This window comes from Lotus japonicus, chromosome 3 (genome assembly GCF_012489685.1).
Source record: "Lotus japonicus ecotype B-129 chromosome 3, LjGifu_v1.2".
Taxonomy (NCBI): Eukaryota; Viridiplantae; Streptophyta; class Magnoliopsida; order Fabales; family Fabaceae; genus Lotus; species Lotus japonicus.
In genome coordinates, this window is record NC_080043.1 from 4,677,962 (window position 1) to 4,693,386 (window position 15,425).

A 15,425-nucleotide genomic window follows, 5' to 3' on the forward strand; every position below is an offset into this window, starting at 1 on the left:
TATATCATTACTCGGAGAGAGAGGGCAGAGGGTATTTTTGTACTATTATAACATTTATTGTTTTGATTTTTTTTTTCAACAAGTAAACATGACCTGTTATAATAGGTATTTTTTTGTCATGCATGGTGCAAGACTTAGGATACACTTGCACCCTATAAGCCACCGTAAAAAAACAGAGGACAAAAACCTGGATGAATAAAAAGTGCCTTACAATGAAACGTCAACTCATTGATTTTTACAAGCCATGAATTGTCCATATTACTCAAGGTGTCTCACACAGGTGATAGCGAGGGTTATTTGGCTGGATTGTTCCTTGAAAGCATTAGAGGCTGTTTTTCTTTCCACTTTCCAGTTTCCTTTCCTTTTGACAAGTCAGGCTTAGACAGGGGTACTTTGCTGTCACTGTGGTCTATTCTTTCTAGCTACTTTAGTTCTCTGCTGCCTGCCCATTGATTTTCTTTGTTGTGGAGCCCAGAATACGAACATGGATTTCCCAATCACCTTCCAGCTCAAACCTCAGCTTTCTTTGGTATCCCACGACCGACAACCATCAAACTAATTCAATCAAAGCTCCAAAATCACATGAAGCAAATCAGCCTTTCAAACCTTAGCTTTTCTTTGCCTACAATTGGTCTCCGCTGCAACATGATAAAATGTTTGGACAAGTATTTTGACTTATTTGAAGTGATAAATTATTTCAGCAAAAAAAAAAAATGTGATAAATGCACTTTACATTTTTTTTTGATAAGCGATAAATACACTTTACATATTGTTTGATTGGAGTGAAGTCGAGAGGAGGGGAGGAGAAAGGTCTTTAAATTTATCTTGTTTGGTTCAAATTTTATGAAGACGGTCGAACATAAATGGTCAAAACCCATCCTGACTTAATTTGGTTTCTCCTTCAAAAGTGGAGGGACTTGAAGGGGAATATTTCATTAAACAAAAATATCATTCATCATGTTTCGTAGCTTATAAGCGTAGTTTTAAAACTCAGGCCGAGCAAGTCATAGCATTGGATCAGATATGCACATAACTTGGACGGACTCGTTTTGCCTTGGCGAGTTTATGAGTTAACCCAATCCAAATATTGACACACAAGTGGTCAAATTCTAGCTTTTGACAAGAGAGAGTGGATCAAATTTTGTAGCTTATAAGTTATAAGAGAAGATGAAGTACACAGTGAGTCACTTGGTTCACTAGACTTTTTCTTACTTAAATTGCAAAAATACTCATTTTCACTTTACACTTCCCCCCTTCTTGTCCCTTTCTCTAACCGTCCCCTTTTGTTGAGCAGAAATACTCACCGGTGAAGCCGTGCACAACGTACAAAAGGCTTTCACCACCTTTGCCCCTCCATCACCTCTCATGATCTCCCCCCGCCTCCCCCACTCCTTCTCATGTGTTTCCCTTCCCCATGGGCGATTTGGTGGTTCGGTGGAGTACGATTAGTTTTGCAAAAATTCTCCACGTTTCTTAGAAACTTTCTAACATACCTTTTGAAGGAAGTAAAGTTGATTACGGGGTATGAAATATGAAATCAATTCAGCAAAATAACTCCCAAACATCGATATTCTTATCCAGAATTGATTTTGGCCTACTAGAATTAATTATGGAGTTTTCCAAAAGGAAATCAAACATAATCTTCCTTTGTCATGGACTCCTCTAAGCTTACAATAAGTTTTAGATAAAAATCAAATACATATCTCAATTGGTAAGCTCCCATAAACGAGAAATTAATCCAAATTTGGCATTGATTTATTGTAGATTATCAAGTCAATCTTCAAAAGACACTCTTGCATTTGCATTCAATTCCAAATTTCCAAGTAGTTCCTGGCCATAAATACAACCTTCGAAAAAGGAAATTGGTAAACAAATTTGATGGCTCCTAGTTTTTACTTTTTAACGACAAAAGTCAAGTGCTAACCGGAACTAACATTTTAAACAACTGAGAATAGCTTTGTACCTAGGCATAAGTTTGATCTCACCTCCGGAATTAACACTTGGATAATAGTTCTTTTCAGAGACAAAGGGAAACAGAAGAATGTCTGTCATAATCTAACACAGATAAATACATAGTCTCAGTCAAATACTAAGGTGTTTATAGCCTCTAGAAGAAGCTGTACAACACACACACAGCAGCTACCACATACCAGATGTATTTGGCATGAGTGACATCTAGCAGGGTTGGTCATCTCTTCCGCCGCTTAGGCTCCACCTGCAAATTCAAGATTAGAATACTTAGAATACCATGAGCAAAAAAGCAAATGTGAAAACATTAGCAAAGCAATGAATCAGCTATCTATATGCTAAAGATCCAACCTACACCATTGTCAATCAATTTGTGACCTAGAGAATATAAGATTTTCCTGTTGGTTGTCAAAAACTCAATTATTACTGACCATAAGAAATCTCCATTCTAAATGATAGCTGCCATAAGAGTGAATCAACTTGTAGAATGGATTAACAAGGATGACAAACCAAAACAATTTATGTTCTGATATTAGCCACATTGGGCATCTAAAGAAGATTCTTTATAAGCCTCTATGGTCTATACTGTACAAACCACATGAAATTTAAAACTCAAATAAATTGATAAGTTGAGACTATGTCCTTCACAAACAAAAGATTTCACTATAAGCTCATACATGATTCAATCATCACCCAAATTCAGCAGTGACATATACAGAAGTATCAAACAGAATTACAAAGGTGGAGGAGACTTAGCTTAATGGCTTTTGGGCAGATTTTTATTTTAAACAAATAGCATTATATTTCTTATTCACACATACACACGGAGAATACAATCCTTATTTTATAACCTTGAAAATATAAAGCATGATACGGATTTTAAAAAAAAAATTATCTGAGTTATTAGAATCCAAATTTGAACAAAATATCTTGCATAGAAATATGTAAACCTATTGGAAAGCCACTAAATACAATGGTACTTGCTAATGTAAATTATGCCTATATCAAATTAACTTGTATTAAGATGATACCTATGTAGTCCCACCATTAATTTGATAATACAACTACAAGTGTCATCCTGAACATCAAATGCATAAGCACGGTAGCATAGCACCAATAAAGAGGGCCCCCTTAGTAAAAAAATGTTAACTATTACGGAGTCAGGAGAGTTAGCAATGAAACATGTTTGCACAAATAAAAAAATTTGGGGAGAAAAATCAATGAATCACTGAACTTAGGAGAACAAAATTCCAAAGGAACAAAGTAGGACTAAAAGCGTGGAATCACTAGAGTAGAGGGACCACTGTTGTGAAAAAAAAAGTAGAGACTAAATTTAAAAAATCACTAAATTAGAGGGACAACATGTGCAATTAATTAAACCTAACTTTAAAGATCTTATGCTCACTTATCTTATATATTCTTCAAAAGGCTAGTTGAATGTGTGTGTGTGTGCATGACAATTGACAAGCATGTTGTGCAACATTGTCAAGATCACAATCTAGTGAATCTACTGCTGCCATTGTAGAACCCGAACACAGAGGAGTGTTAGTGTTACATGGCAAGATCATGGAGGGTTTGTCGGGGAAACCGGCTGGCTATGAAGTATGTAGACTGAACCTGATACTGACAAGGACACAACAATACAAGTAATGCCTAAAAAATGTAGCATACAGACACGAAACACACTATTTGAAGCTTATTAGGTTGATCTAGAACAGCTTGCGACACAGGCCACAATGACAACTGACAATGACAACCTACAATGACGTTCTTATGATGAGCAACGCACCCATGACCGGCAATGACAACCTTGTCCAGCAACCAAAAACATATATCTCAACATCTCTGAATCAATCGATCTCTCGTCTATCTCAGACTTCCTCAACAATTAGTCTCTTAGAAACCAACCTTTGTCTCTATCAACCTCAGACAGCTCAACAGCAGCCAGTCAGCCACAAATGTACTTTTTTTTTGTTTATGAAACTCAAGAAATGAGCTTTACATTTGGTCTTCAAATACATTCCCTCATCTTTGCCTTTTTTGTAACTTTTCTATTCCCTTTATGTTATCTTTTTTCTTTTCATATTCACAATCAAATATAAAATACATGTTAAGATATAATTATAATAAGACAAGAGTTATAAAATACATATCTATACCTTGAACTTTATTTATATTATTTTTCGAATTTTTAAAAGTAAACAACGAAAGAAACTGACCAGAGGAGAGGGGTGAGTATCAAAATATTTTCACACAAATTTATGACAGTGGACAGAAAAATTAGCATACCTACATCTCTATTTCATAAAATAAAAGGACAATCTGGAGCTTTAAGCTCCTTTAATGGTGGGATCTAGGGAAAGGCTGGACTTGTTGTGGATCTACTGTGGTCAGCCTGATCTAAAATTTACAGAAAATTGATTCTGCAACTCGCACTTGTGGCCTCCTAGTCACAAGGAAGTATAACTGTTGCTACGAGCACCATCTGACCCAAGGTAGTCAAAAGCTAGCTTTAGCAATAAAGCTAAAGCGTAGAGGGTCCTGAAGCGTAAAATGCTAAAGCGTACGCTTTAGTAGCTTTTAACATTTATGTATATATTTACACTTATAAATACTTATATGCATATAAATGGTATAACTAACAAAAATTCTTAGGAATGTCATACATACATCATAAAGTACCATAACTGATAATTGATAATTGATAATTCAGATCAAAAAGAGAACTGGAGAAGGAGAACCCAAGGGAAGGACCGTCGCCAGTGGACTCTGTCGTCGCTGGCGGCTGCGCAGCAGAGAGAGAGAGAAAGAGAGTCGCGAGAGAGAAGAAGGTTTTTGAGTGAGAATGAATGTTTGGGGTGAAAACCCTATTTTGGCTTACCGGGTCGTGAAACGGGTAAAAAAAAACCAAGGATTTCTGGATTTAACGGCAGAAGCTTAAAAAGCGCACGCTTCTGCCCAGAATCCTGCTTTAGCCACCGCTTGAAGCGAGGGTGCCCCCTAAAGCGCGCTTTTGACTACCATGCCCACACAAATTTCGTAATATGCAAATTTTAAAATTTATGTTATCTTTTCAATTATGGATATATTGCTACATTCAGGGCTCACCATGAACTCTAATCTAAGTCAGCACAACTCTTTGAGAATATGCGCACGAGAGTTATAAATAATGGATAAGCAGAATAACATATGAATAAACTCAATAAAGCATTCAGATTAACTTAGCAAAAGAAAATTATGAACCAAAGTAAATGAGTATCCCAATCATAAGCAATATTAATGATATAGAGGCTCAAAAGGAATTAAGAATAAAACATAATTGATAAATCTATACTATAAACAAAACAATAATTGCAGCCATCAATACATTCACATTAATTAGCAAAAGGAAAGCATGGTTATCAAACAACAGTATAACAAACAGAAATACAAAAGTTCACTAAAAGTAAAGGCATGCATAAAAACCCTAGATCTGTAGGTTATTTTAAGCTATCCTACAGTTTGGGCTAATTACACATTTCAATAGATTTGAATTCAGCAATGGCTAAAGTGATTCAGGCAGAGGAAAACAAAAATGAACTATGCAAAGCTAGGTATTTAAACAGGAGACGTGAACAAATTGCTACATAATACTGATTAGTGATTATCATGCATATACCTGGTGCATTTTCATGTGTCTCAATCATAAACACCAAAATCTTTTAGGTTTTGCAACCACATGATTCATGAAATAACTAAGGAAACTTCATTTCTAACTTGATTATCACTGCACTAATGGCGTAATTTTTTAGGAAAAAGAAATCCCTTTCCCCATCAATCTCTAAATGCCACGACAAATGTTAAACTACCCATCCCTTCCTCAGCAATGTGCCCACTCTCCTCTCCCCTAACTTTGTCAGTGTGGGAACCAATTAATAGAAAAATTAATGTATCAGACATATGCTAGGAAAATAAGTAATAAGAACAAGGTAAAGGTGCAATAATTTGATACTGGATGGAGAAAGTCACCTTGATATCAGAACCTGGTGATGCAGAAAATGTAGCATGGGGTTTCTTCACATCATCATCTGACGAACATTCAGAACACATAAAATGCTCCAGTTTCTTTGCTTCTTCGATAGTCATGCCCACACAGGCAGGATGGTACCTACAAGAAACCTACAAAGATTGAAATTTGCGTTTCATAAAACATTTAGGAAAATACACAGATATAAAAACCCACAGTAGTATAATTCTTGGTCATTCTTTAGACTTAACACTCTTTCACGATGAATAGAAAAGTGATTCCAATAAGTCAGGGTTTATTCCAGGAATGTAGCAAAATTCTCATCCCAAATCTTACATGGATACTAAAAAAGTGTCTCAGCATAACTTTCACTATATCAAGCCAATCAAAAGAAGACATAAGCCTCTGCATCATTCAATTTATATTGGCAGACATATATATTAGAGAAAAGAAACAGCAGAGCCCAAAGAAGTGATATGGGGCTAAAAAAACCACATAAACACACATCAGAAGGTACAAGCTCAGACAAAATTCATCTGCCCTTGAAGTTTTGGCATGTAATGGACAATCTTTTAAATATTTAGTCAACCTTTCTTTTCTCTTTTTTTCTCACAACTCAAATACTTACTCAAGACAACCACGCAAAAGGTATGCATATGCCAAGATAGAGTTACAATAACTGAAACTTTAAGAGTAATAAAAATATTGGAAACTTCCCCCAGCTTCTTAAATACTTCTTGTCATCTTATGGAGTGTTAGAATAAATGTTGGCACGGGAGTAAATTGTAAAATGTGCATTTAATGAAGTATTATGTCAGTTTCAATAATCGGAGACTTTTGTTTTCTCTTACTAAAATTCAACCATGCCGTTAAACATCCTCGTTATCACATTAGGGCCAACATTGGTCTTTTAACTCTTAGCAGTTAGCACCCTAAACAGGTTCCCTAAGAAGTCCTAAAATACCCCTAAACAGGTTCCCCAACAATTTTAAACCGAGGGGTTGAGTCATTTTTTCCTTCGTCCATATAGCGCCGCTATTTCCCGCTACTGGCCGCGATCTGCCGCTATTGCGAAATGTGCCGCTATTTCATCTCAATAGCGGCAGGGAGCCGCTCCGCTACACCGCTATAGCGTGCTATTGACTGCTATTAAAGCAAACATCTAGAAATCGAATCCAATTAGAAAATTAATAGACAAAGCAAAAAAGCAGAATACACAGATTTATACCAATCCTTGCACCCTTCACATTGTACCATGAGATCATCCGGGTTATAAGGCATCTCACATTTGCAATACCTTCAAAACACACAAAAAAACAAAAAACCCCATCAGTTACATAACTCAAAAACACAATTCCCATCATAAAAAACCACAAACTTTATAACAAAAACCAAAGGGAAACCGAAACTCACACAGCAACGCGATCAGGAGTGAAAGCCCCAGTAGCAGCCTTGTAATCAAATCTACAATAGTAATCCTCAGCACCAACATGCTCAAGCTTAGTATAGTTCTTGAAAGAGTGCACAATACACTTTCCTTCAATGGTATGAGCACTCTGAACATCCAAATGGTCAGACAGAAAAAGCTCCTTGACACCATGAAACTGCCTGCGACCTCCAATCGACTCTTCAGGCCTGTAATACCACCTCACCCGCACCCTCACGTTGCTCCGGTTATCCTGCTCGATCTTCTCCACACGCGCCACGTACGGTGGCTTTGAAGTATCCGAAGGCCGCATCAGAACACAGTCACCAGCTGAAAAAAAACACCAACAAAATTCAACAACCCCATTTCATAAAACACGGAAAGGAACCATTTTTCACGCGAAAATCGCCATTTGGAGAAAAGGGTATTCACTATTTGTTGTATTCAGCGTTGTTGTTGCAAGTTACTACCTTTGACAACCTTGTTGGTTCCTCTGATGGTGTATGAGTCCACGTCCTTTTTGCCTGGTCTTGTTTTCGCCATTTGGAACAGGAAAACCAGTGGTTTGGATTCTGAGATTCTGAGAATGTGAATTTTTCTGAGCTCTGAGGAAAATTTTCCCCTTTGAAGGAGAAGAAGAAGAAGAACCCTAGAGGGTAATTTGTGTGAAAGGATGCCTTTTTGTGAAGGGGTTTGTGAGTGAGTGTGACGCTTCAATTCGCCTGAGATTTTATTACTGTGATTTTGTTGCAAAATGCGGTTCTTGCCTTGTAAAAATAATTGGTCCTGAGATCTGGGATGTGCATTTTGGCCATTTTATTATTACTCTTCCAATTTACAATGTGATGTGTGATATGTTAATTGTGAATGGGGTCATGGCAGAAAGCCGAAATTCCGCCGTACATGACAAATAATAGCGGAGTATGGTGGGATATGGCAGAATATTGCAGCCATATGGCGGGATATCGACCATGACGGAAAGTTAAAAAACCGTCATGAGAAACTGACATAGCGGCGCCATGGCGGATATTTGATAACACTGGTTAACGGAGAAACTGACATAGCGGCGCCATCGAACGCAAATGTAATTTCACGTATTTTACCGTACTTAACGGAGAAGATAAAATTTATTTCGTTGAGTTTAATGTGGACTTTGTTCGTTTGGATTTCCATTTCACTTAACCTTCCAATATTGAAGCTTTTTTTTAAATGAACTTCAAATTAATTAACCTTGGACCGGCATAGAAGCCAAATAATCCGCATAAACAAACAGGATTGCGTCAGAGGGAACTTCCTCTACCCACACCAAACCGGCATAGGTAGAGACCATCTTAGCAAGAAAATGAACGGCGCACAAAAGACAAAGTCATTACATAAAAAAAACGACAAAAAGATAAACATTCTCGAATAATAGACAATAAATAAGAATCACCATCCGGAGGCTTCTTCCACCTTTGGAAGAGTTGCAAGCAATCCGTCTCGAAGCATACCCGGCGAAAGCCCAACTCTAAAGCCAAGATAACCGCCCACCGAAGAGCCCAAGATTCCACCAACACCGGGGAAGAAACCGCCACCGGGAAGCTAGCTGCAGCCGCAAGAACCTGGCCATCTGAGTCACGGGCTACCATCCCAGCTCCTGCCTCCATGCTTGACTTGAAAGAAGCATCAAAATTAACCTTTATTATACCCTCCTCTGGACGTTGCCAAACCGAGCTCAAAGCCATGCTTGGACGCGATGGAGGCTGTGCAATTTGTGGACGCTGCAGCAGCTCAAGAGCGCGCCTCACCGCCGCTTCACATGAGAAAGACCGCCCCTCAAACACCAGCTTATTGCGAGCCTCCCAAAGGACGTATGCTGCTGTTTGCCACGCGGCCACTACGTCCTCGTCCGCCACTCGACGCTAATGAGTCAAAACTTTACTTCTTGAATCCACATTAAACTCGACGTAGCAAAATCCAACTTTTAGGTTAGAGCGTTGAAATACGTGAAATTAAGTTTGCGTTGACTTATATCGAACAAAATGTCATGTTGGTTTCAACCTAGATCCATGTTGTCCAAACGCACATTTAATATTAACTTTTTTGGTTACAAACAGAAAGGAAAATAGAAAATAAGGATAAACAAAAGTATCCTCCAGCAAAGTCCTCAAATGTGAGGGGGGTTGCTGCTAAACGCCTCATGGAGCGACTTTTTTAGAAGCTTGGCGAGCCAAAGAGTTTCCCGCAGTATCTCTCTCCCGAGGAATATGCTGAAACGTCGCCCTCCAATCTTAACCAAGCATAGCTCTAACTCTGCGCACAACATCGGTGACAGTATGAAGAACATCAATTTAATTAATATTAAATGGATTTAATTAATATTAAATGACATTTAATATTAATTTATTACTATTGGCTTTGGCCTGTCCATCTTTACGTTAATTTCCAACTTTTTAATTTGTTTTGGTGATAATCCACGCCATTGTTTTGTCCTTTAGCTAGCAGCATCTGTCTTCCAATTAAAAAAAAAAACAGAAAATTGTTACCCCTCCTTCCCAAAAATGATAATTTTTTTTTGATAAGCTCCCAAAAATGATAATAACCATTTTTTCCTTAATAACCAGTAATTCCTTAATTTTTTTAGGTTTCTTCTCTGTTAACTAATACAATGTTGGTATCACCATTTAATAACCCAGTAATAATCTTTTCAGAGTCTTGCATGTATTTTCCAATGTTGCAGGTATCACCATTTACCATAATGATAATGTAGGTGCCGTGATGTTGTTAACTACTGTGGGGAAATGGGATTAAGAAGCTAATTAAGGTAGAGTTTGAAAGTTGTAGCCTGAGCCTTGAAGAGTGGACTGTGACAAAGAAGCACGATCTAGCTGAGAAGTGTTATTTTTCTCCATGGCAAGAAATATCAAAAGGAAGAGAAAGCACTAGAAAGCTGTTTTGTATGGCGCTCATGGTGTGCGAGTGCTTCACGTTACAAACACACATTACATCGGTCAAATCAATGAATATCAGCTTCTATGCTTTTCGTGGACAATTAACGATTGACTAGATTCTGAGTGCAAGCAGATTGATTCGTGCTGTTGCCAGAATTTGATTTCAGAACGTGAACCTATAGAGCTATCGTCTGAAATAGTCCAACTTAGAGGATTGGTTTAACGACTATAAGTTCACTAAACAAATTGTAAGCGATGACGGATTCGGGAGTTTTGAGTCATTGAGCAATCATTTATTTTAGTCTTAATCATAGTATTCATAATTGATAACTGTGAGACAAATTCATCGCTCTACAATTAGCGTACTAAACAGTATTCATAGTTGTGTTTAAACATCAATTAGTAGCACTTATGTTTCCCCTATGTTCCTTCTGATTAGAGAGGTTGCATCATTGACACTTTTGCTAGGAGATATTAGTGGCAGTTTGGTACACTTTTAAAAAAGTCGTGTGCCATTACATAGAGAAGAAGATTGGTTTATGTTTCTTAAAAGTATCACAATCACAAACACATCAATTTTTAAAACCAATATGTGGTTTGGAATACTTCAACACTTGACTTCATCCAAGAACTTTCTCGTGAACCATAATTTGGTTAAACGTCATTGTCTTCCATTAATTTTTCATGATGAATTTGTACTTAGGTACTCTGTTTCTTCTTCTAGAGTCCAAGAGAGAATAAATTGATTAACATTTTCTTGTATGCAATTTTTATCCTAACAATGTTTTTGTTGACATACTTTCTAATAAACTATTCATCTTCTAATAATATTTTAAATCAACTTTAAATGATTTTTCTAAATAGATATTCAATCAATAAAAAAATTAGTATTGATTACTCATTAAATGGATATTCAGTTAATCAATTCTTTTTCACTTTCAAAAAATAATTAAATTTTTTTCGTTAATCATTAATAAATAAACTGAGATATTTATAAATTATTATTAAATTGATTCACCATCAATAAATTAATTTATTCCCTTTCAAAAAAAAATTATTCAAAAATATTAAATTGAATTTTAGAAAATCATAATTCTCAACTTTATTTCTATACGTCAAAAATTGAAGTTCTTGTGTATTACATGGACTACTTGTTTGAAATTTTAGCATGTAACGTTTCAAAGAATTTGATACTTCTCTCGATTAGTCTCCTTCAAAGCAGCTTTGGCAAAGCCAATAAAACCCAAAAATAAGGGCAGCAAGAAAAAGCGAAGGTCTTGACGTATGAAAAAAACTTATATGAAAAAAATTACCTAGTGACTTGGTTATTTAATCAAATTTGTTTAAGGATGATGTTTAAACTTATCTATTCGCTTCTGTTATGTCAGTTCATAATTTTATGAGCAAATATAGTATTGTTTGTAAGTGTCAACCAACGGGACAAATATTTACATGATGTAAGTGTCATTTGACCGTCCATAACAATAACATATAATATTCCTTTAGCCAAAAAAAAGTGGACTTATGCTCCTACTTTTTGTTTGTGTTTTATCACGCCAACCAATTAGCTAACATTTACCAGTTAACGTACATGATAGACACAATTTTAACACGAGGATCATGATTCTAATCCAATTGAACACATGAATGTCAGACACTTTTGCAGCATAAGGACCATGTGTTGGGACCAACATTCTGGCTAACGTGGACATTACAGCAAGAGATCAGCCACAAACATTTGACCAAACAAGAAATCATTACAAAGAAAATCAGCCACAACCCCATCAGCTTTTGCTTAAGATGGATTCCCCTCTCCCCATCCAACTAACATAAAATAACTCATCTAGATCTAGTATCTTAAATTGACCATTTATTTTTTCAATTGATAACTCTAAAACCAATGATTGGAAGTTTGCTAGACAGAGACTATAGAAGAATTTGCTGCAGAAGGATCCAAGTTCCTTATTCTTATGCTCTGTATAGCAAAGAGTATTGTTAATTGCGGATGGCGGGTCATGCCAATAGTAATCTAACAAATACTCTTAGCCCTCGATAAATAGACATTTAGTTCCAAACTTCATTAATAGAAATCAGTGCAGCTTTACAATGACATCTAGTATAAAAACTGATGAACTGTGTTATTGTCACTAGGGTAAAAAGACTATATATCCTCCAATAGAAGAGCCTAATGTGGTTACCTCTTCCAACTTGCATTTCACAAGATGGTAGGCAGGTACCTAAATTATAATACTAAGAACGGATTGAATAGCACTGAGCAAGGTTTAACAGTTCATGCATTTGGTAACTGTAACTCGAAAAGATACGGCCATGTTCTGAAACAGAAAGTAAAGGCAATTGCACAAACAAAATTCACAAAAACTAACAATGAAGATGATCCACAAATTTTGTTCTTCCTGATTTTTGCACAGGATTTCGCTGACAAAATATCGTGGACAAATCAATTTGAACAGTCAGAAAAGCTAAATGCCTGCACTGTCAGCTGCTGAGAAATCTATTTTGCAGAAAATTTTGCTAACAAGCTAATCAAACATTCCTTTGCAACCAAACACAAATAAGCCTCAGATCAAAAGCCAAAACAACAATACCTTGCTTTCGAGTTTGAGACAGAACAGGAGGGTTGAGTTGGGGTTAATTTCGGTTTGTGTGCCTCGGAAAGAGGGATGAGAAATAACAAACAAGCTCTAAATTATATGTTGATTAAAGAGCTGAAATACTGTAGAGTAGTAGTGAATTGATGAACACTACAGACTACAAGAAGTCACCATCAGCATACAAGAGGCAAAATAATCCATTGATTTATTGCTGAAACATGTCACAGCCTCAACAAGGGCTTGCAATGGTACTTACAAGCCAGGATCACAAGCAAGAATTGGAAAGACAACCATTTAGTTGATGCAGCTGAAGCCTTCACATACTCCCCATCTTATTATATTTAACCATAAATGAATAAACTAAACCACAATATATATCTTTGGAGATCACAAAATCTAAACTATATTGGTGATACAATAAAACTATTTGCATATCCTTGTGCAGGGCGATAGAAACCCAAAAATGCTAGTAGGATGCATTTCAATTTCTCAACGTCAACAAATACTTCATCCATCATACAATTTAAAACAATAAATAAGTCATCGAGAAAACTTAAAAAACGTAGCACTGTCGCAAAATATTACTTTCCAGATACCACATATCTCTATGCATCTAAGTCAATTGCAACATGTAATCAAAGTCAGAGCTACTAGAGGGCCAAAAATTAGCAACCTTATCTACTCCAAATCTAAACAGTAATGAAAACACAACATAATGCTGAATTTCTGCATTTTTCACAAACCATAAGCACCAAATCATGGGGCAGTGATGATATGACCAACCAACAATATAAATTCATTTGCAGGGTGATAGAAATGCAATTCTTTCAATGAACACACATCTCATCAAGTGAATTTTACAACTATTAATAGCTCCTGTAAGATGATTTCAAAACAGGTCACACTCTCCAATCACCACCCATCTCTTTGCATAAAACTCAATTGCAACATGTAATCAAAGTGAGATCAAATAAATTCAGCAACCTAATGCTACTCTAATTTTTCCAAGCAGAACATAAATCACCAACCTTAACGATGAATGTTAAGCATGTCTTTAGCTTCACTCTGCTCATCCATGAGATCCTCACTAACATACTTATTCAACAGCTCCATCTTCTTCTTTTCCAGCACCATCTTCTCAATCTCCTTCTCATCCGGCAACGGCACGTGCACCACAAACTCCCTCTCATTCTCCTCCAGCCTCTCCTTCATCTCCCTACCCCTCATCCTCTCCTCCTCAACCACATCCTCCTCCTCCTCCCTTAGAATCTCCCTCACCGCAGCCGACACCTCAGCCACCTCCCCGCTTTTCACACCCTTCCTCGCCTCCTGCCTAATCCTATCAAGCCGGTACCACTCCTCCGCCGCTTCCCGTCGCATCGCCGCTTCCGCAGACGGCTCCAGCCGCTCCAGAATCCCATCCTCGTCATCCCGGTATCCATAATAAGCCGCATCAATCCGCTTATAAATGTCGTATCGCGTCCGCCGCTTGCGTAGCTCAGGGGGTTTGTCAAAGAGTTCGCGGACGCCGGGGAGTTTTTTCGCGGCGCCGAAGTAGCGGTATCCGGGGCCGCGGCCGGATGGATTGGGGACGTCGACGATGTTGCCGTCGAGGTCAGTCATCTTGGCGGAGTGGCGAGTGTAGTTGGGGCCACCGAGTTCAACGATGCGGCGTTCCCAATGCGATTTCTCACGGATGAGTTTGTTGATCTCGTCGTTGAGGTCGCGGAGGCGGTGTTCGCCGAGGCCTTCGTTCTGAATCTCGGCGACTTTGCGGCCGATTTCGCGCATGATTTGCTGGCGCCATTTGTCGGCTTCGGAGAGGTCGCGGCACTCGGTGGCGAGGAAGGGGCGGCGTTCCTTGGGTTTCTTCTTCTCCTCCGCTTTCATGGTGATGAAGCGGTTCAGCATCGATTGCGCTTTCTCTTCGTTACGAGCCATCTTCGATTCGATTCGATTCGAAACCCTAGCTGAGCCTCTTTCTTTGAACCTGGTTGTGAAGGTGTTTATTCTCTTGTGCCTGGTTGTGAAGAAACACTTCGGATAAAAGGGTCAAGTGATTTTATTTCTTTTTCCAAATGTAACCAAAAAATAAAAAATAGTGACACATGATAAATAATAAAAATTATTATTGAAAATTATATTTTAAAAATCTTATCTCTTCATTCTCCATTTTAAATTTAATTTTAATTAGAACATGACAAATTTCGCCACTAATATCTTTTTAAGGAGAAAACAACCGAAAATTCACAATTAGAGCGGGCATCCGAGAGTCGATTATGCGTAGGGGATGTTCTAGCACTCGATGACCTCTAATTAAATGGATTTTTTATTTGGAGTGTCTAATGGGAATTACTTCCACATATTCTCCTTACATAGAACATGTTAATTATGAAGGAAAGCTCGGAAAAACTTGATTTGAAAGCTTGAAGAAGGTTGAGCTTGACTATAAAAAACTTAAAGAAATTTGATTATGAAAGGGT

General features: G+C 37.5%; 2 protein-coding genes across 3 annotated transcripts; both read right to left on the reverse strand.

Annotated features, from left to right (window-relative positions):
- Positions 1 to 1,773: 1,773 nt before the first annotated feature.
- On the reverse strand, positions 1,774 to 8,219 carry LOC130745806 (chromatin remodeling protein EBS-like). 2 transcript variants are annotated; one of them, XM_057598190.1, is made up of 5 exons: positions 7,871 to 8,219; positions 7,388 to 7,730; positions 7,203 to 7,271; positions 5,977 to 6,115; positions 1,774 to 2,215 (listed from the first exon to the last, which is right to left on the reverse strand). In XM_057598190.1, exons 1-5 carry the CDS (start codon positions 7,941 to 7,943, stop codon positions 2,189 to 2,191), a joined length of 651 nt encoding a protein of 216 aa, XP_057454173.1. In that variant the 5' UTR covers positions 7,944 to 8,219; the 3' UTR covers positions 1,774 to 2,188. The 2 variants fall into 2 exon arrangements, with proteins under 2 accessions (XP_057454173.1, XP_057454174.1); XM_057598191.1 differs by lacking the exon at positions 1,774 to 2,215 and having other exon boundaries at positions 5,977 to 6,126; positions 7,871 to 8,172.
- Positions 8,220 to 13,717: 5,498 nt separating this feature from the next.
- LOC130748621 (uncharacterized) lies at positions 13,718 to 14,981 on the reverse strand. The gene has a single exon (XM_057601853.1). The coding sequence runs from the start codon at positions 14,881 to 14,883 to the stop codon at positions 13,972 to 13,974; it is 912 nt and encodes a 303-aa protein (XP_057457836.1). The 5' UTR covers positions 14,884 to 14,981; the 3' UTR covers positions 13,718 to 13,971.
- Between the last annotated feature and the right edge of the window lie 444 nt (positions 14,982 to 15,425).